This window comes from Tupaia chinensis, unplaced genomic scaffold (assembly GCF_000334495.1).
Source record: "Tupaia chinensis unplaced genomic scaffold, TupChi_1.0 Scaffold142716_1, whole genome shotgun sequence".
Taxonomy (NCBI): domain Eukaryota; kingdom Metazoa; phylum Chordata; class Mammalia; order Scandentia; family Tupaiidae; genus Tupaia; species Tupaia belangeri.
Genome location: NW_006202562.1, coordinates 2658972 through 2663097, shown reverse-complemented (window position 1 = coordinate 2663097; position 4126 = coordinate 2658972). Strand labels below are relative to the sequence as shown.

General features: G+C 51.5%; 1 protein-coding gene across 1 annotated transcript in view; it reads right to left on the bottom strand.

The window, feature by feature from the left end:
* LOC106733285 (uncharacterized protein DDB_G0271670-like) overlaps window positions 1–732 on the bottom strand; it is a 57969-nt gene extending 57237 nt beyond the window's left edge. The window contains exon 1 of the mRNA XM_014582166.1: window positions 698–732. Coding sequence (XP_014437652.1) covers window positions 698–732 — 35 coding nt within the window. The remainder of the gene's footprint in view (window positions 1–697) is intronic.
* Between the last annotated feature and the right edge of the window lie 3394 nt (window positions 733–4126).

Below are 4126 nucleotides of genomic sequence, written 5' to 3'. Positions count from 1 at the left end.
GTTACTACTAGTAGTACTACTTCTACTGCTACTGCGGCTATCGCTGCCATTACGTGTCCTACTGCTGTCGTCACTATTACTACTGCTGCTGTTACTACTAGTAGTACTACTTCTACTGCTACTGCGGCTATCGCTGCCATTACGTGTCCTACTGCTGTCGTCACTATTACTACTGCTGCTGTTACTACTAGTAGTACTACTTCTACTGCTACTGCTGCTATCGCTGCCATTACGTGTCCTACTGCTGTCGTCACTATTACTACTGCTGTCGTTACTACTAGTAGTACTACTTCTACTGCTACTGCGGCTATTGCTGCCATTACCTGTACTACTGCTGTCATTACTATCACTGCCACTGCTGTTAATACTAAAGTACTACTTCTACTGCTACTGCTGCTATTGCTACCATTATGTGTACTACTGCTGTCATTACTATTACTACCGCTGCTATTACTACCACTGCTGCTGCCATTATTGCTGCTCCTTATGCTACTGCGATTGTTACTTTTACTACTGCTGTTATTACTGCTAGCATAACTACTACCTCCATGGCTGCTGCTGCTGCTGTTACTACTGTTACTACCATTGTGACGGCTGCTGCTTCTGCGACGGTGACCACTACGCTACGGCTGAGGCTGCCCTGCCGCTCTGCCCCTCACCCCTGCCTGTGCAACAGCATGTACCACTGTGCTCTCACTCTTCCGGCTGCTGCTGTGACAGCCGGGGCGCCATTTCTACTCCGAAGATTACGTCTCAGCTGGTGCAGTCGCCCATGGCAGGGTGAAGACGGACAGCTGCAGAAGCATGCTCAAGCTCCCCATTAATGACGAGCTGACTCCAACAAAGGCTCAGTAGTGCCAGTGTCAGGTGTAACATAAAAATACAGTGTCTCTTTACATTTGAATTTTGGATAAGGATTTTTTATTTTTTTGTCGTTGTTTTAAATATGACTTGCGTAATAGTTGGGACTTACTCATCCTAAAGCATTATTTGTTGTCTACCTGAGTTCAGAGCCACTTCGTGTCCCGTGGTTTATCTGGCCGCCCTTCTCAGGAGGTAGGGGCAACCATCCCTCATTCATCCCTGGCCAGCTGCTCTCACTCCCTCCCCCTGTCCTCGCAGGGCAGCACTGGGTGCCAGGTTCCTAGACAGAGCCCGGCAGGATTCCTGCTCCTCTGGGATGAAGGAGGGCCGTGGGGCTGGAGAAGAAAGCCAGGACAGGGCATGTCACCACCTAGAGACCAAGGGTTCCAGGTCCCAGCCCGCCCTAGTGAGTCTCCGCAGGCTGGAGCATCCCCGTCAGCTCCTGGCTCCAGGCCTGCCTCTGAAGAGCTGACGACACAGACCACACCCGAGACCAGGGCCCCGGCCATGAACAGAAGGGCATACTCAGAACCTCCCGATCTCAGGCCGTTAACGGGAAGGCCACAGCCCAAGCTCCTCTGACGCCTCGCGCGTCTTTCTTAGTGACAGCTTTGGGCATCTGTCCCCTAGCTCGGGCTCTGCTGGAGAGAAGGCAGGGCTCCAGCAGCCTTGGTGAGAGGGGAAGAAGGGCTGAAGGGTGAAACCCAGTCTGGCAGGTCCTAGTGGGAGAGGACATGCCTCAGTGGGGAATTCCCTGGAGTCAGAGGAAAGTTCTACCAGAATGAGGGAAGAAAAGAGGCTGCTTGATCTTCCTGCAGATGGCCCATTCATCAGGGGTCGTAAAGGAGCCACCCAGATGTAGAAGACCACCTGGCAACCTGTCTCAGAGTCTCCTGAATTCTCCCTCCCTGAATCCCTTTTGTTTAAAAGTACCTAGCCTAGGAACCAGCAGCTGGCATAGCAGTTATGTCACTGGACTCCCACATGGTCTTCAGCTGTTCAATTCCCAGACTCCGTGGCTTGAAACTCACACTGGGCACACATACGGTTGTGCCTGCCCAAGATCCCAGGGGGGAAATGAAGAAGAAGGGATAGCAGTGTGACCATCCCTTCTGGGGGGTGATTTCTCACTCTGTCTCTGTCTCCCTCCCCAGAGAGCACACACACCCTAAGGCAAAATCCTCTACAAAAATATAAAAAAGTCCATAACCCTTCCCCCCCCCAATCAGAACCTACACAATGCTTTGCATCTGGCCCTTTCTTCCCTTGGACAGTGAATAAATCTTTTCTACACATTTGCCCTCTGCGTCTGTGAGTTCTCTCCCAGCCCAGGACACAGATCCCCCAGCAGCGAGCACCACTCCACCTGTCAGCGGGGACACCAGCAAGACCATCAGGACTGAACAGCGGCTGGCTCATTTCTCCTTCCCCCAGCCAACAGGGGTGCTTCCTCCGGCAAGCGGGGAAACAGACAGCCCCAGAGGCCACTCCGCAGGGCCAGTCCTCCTTCCCAGCAGGCTTCCCGCTGAGCAACCGGACCACTGTGGGTTAAAGGACTTCAGAGCTGTTCAAGCCCTCTTGAAAGATCACCTGCATCTTTTTCTTTTTTTTTTCATTCTAGTCATCCATAAGTACAGGTGGTTTATTTTAACAAAAATCATCTTTGTGTCTTGGTTGTCAGATACCAAAGAAATAAAAACAAAAGCAAGGTTTGTTTAAATATGCAAAAAGCTATTTGTCCAAAGCCAGAACACTGCCAGCCATGAAAAGCCTGTTTGTGACAGATGAAGAGGTACCTGGCACTTCATAGCTGATTCTTGAAGGAGGCATATTTCAACAGATTAGATCTTTTGGGGAAAAGTAGATTGTCATCCGAGGGGACTGGAAAAAGTTCACGGATATAGTGAAATTAAAGTGTGAGTCTATGTTGGTGTACAAATTTTTTGAAATGGATAGATTTTTCAAAATACACACTTTCCAAGACCCTTTTGAAGACCCCCTCGGAGTTAAAGACTCGCAGTGAAAAACATCAGACTTTAAGCTACAGCCTCCCCAAGCTCCTAGAGGTCAAATGCCCGAGACAGGCCACTTCGTGCAGCCCATCTGCCTGCGCCCTGCTGGGGCCGCCAGGGGCCTTGGTGAGTGCTTGGACACCAGGACTGTTGTATCCTTTCCCTGAACACCCTTCGTGTCTCTTCCTCGGACGGCTGTACCCGTCCCTCGGGCACCATCAGCACTGCGGCTGCACAGAGGCAGAGGCGTGATTGCTCTAGGGAGAACAGCACTGCTCTGCCCCAGGCATGCTGTAAAGCTAAGCACTTGTTAAGGTCTTTGAGAGCCACCACACTCTCCGGAGTCCCTGCTGCTAGGAGCTCACTTTACAAATGAGGGCACAGAGAGGGTGAGGGACGAGCTGGTGGCACACGGGAAGACGGAGAAGCGGGATTGCCCTGGGGACTCTACCGCCTGTGGATCCTTCACCAGGAGCCCATGGTGCCGCGGACGTGCCTTCTGTTTTTCCAGTCCATGTGAGAGTTCCAGGCAGGGCAATGTATTACAGGGAAAGACCATGACCGCCACACAGACACACACACACACACACAGACATAATCCAATGAGCAGAGCACACCAGGAGGTCACTGGGATGAGAAAAGGACTCTTCATTTGAAGCAGAAAGGAAATAGCCAGTGGGGGCGGCGGGGCATGTGCTCAGAGGCCCCCAGACTCCCCCGGGTTCTGCCCTCCGTGCCTTCACACAGGTCACTGGCCCCACTGACCCAAGGGTTACCTCCTGAACCTTCCTAACCTGAAGGAGGGATTAACAGTGAAGTGCCTGGGAGGATAAAAAGAAAACAGGTGTGTCTGTGTGTGTGTGCATGTGTGTGCATGTGTGTGTGGATAGGTGCATCTGTGTGTGTGTGTGTGTGTGTGGTGTGGACAGGTGTCTACGTGGGGTGTGTGTATAGGTGTGTGCATGTGTGTGTATAGGTGTGTGCTCATGTGTGTGGTGTCAACAGGTCTGTGTGTGTGTGTGTGATATGGATAGGTGTGTGTGTGTGCTTGCGTGTGTATGGTCTGGATAGGTGTGTGTGTGTTTGTGTGTGTGTGGTGTGGACAGGTGTTTATGTGAGTGTGGGTGTGTATATAGGTGTGTGCATATGTGTATAGGTGTGTGTTCATGTGTGTGGTGTAGACAGGTGTGTGTGTACATGTGTGTGTACGTGTGTGTGTAGTATGGATATGTGTGTTCTTGTGTGTGTGC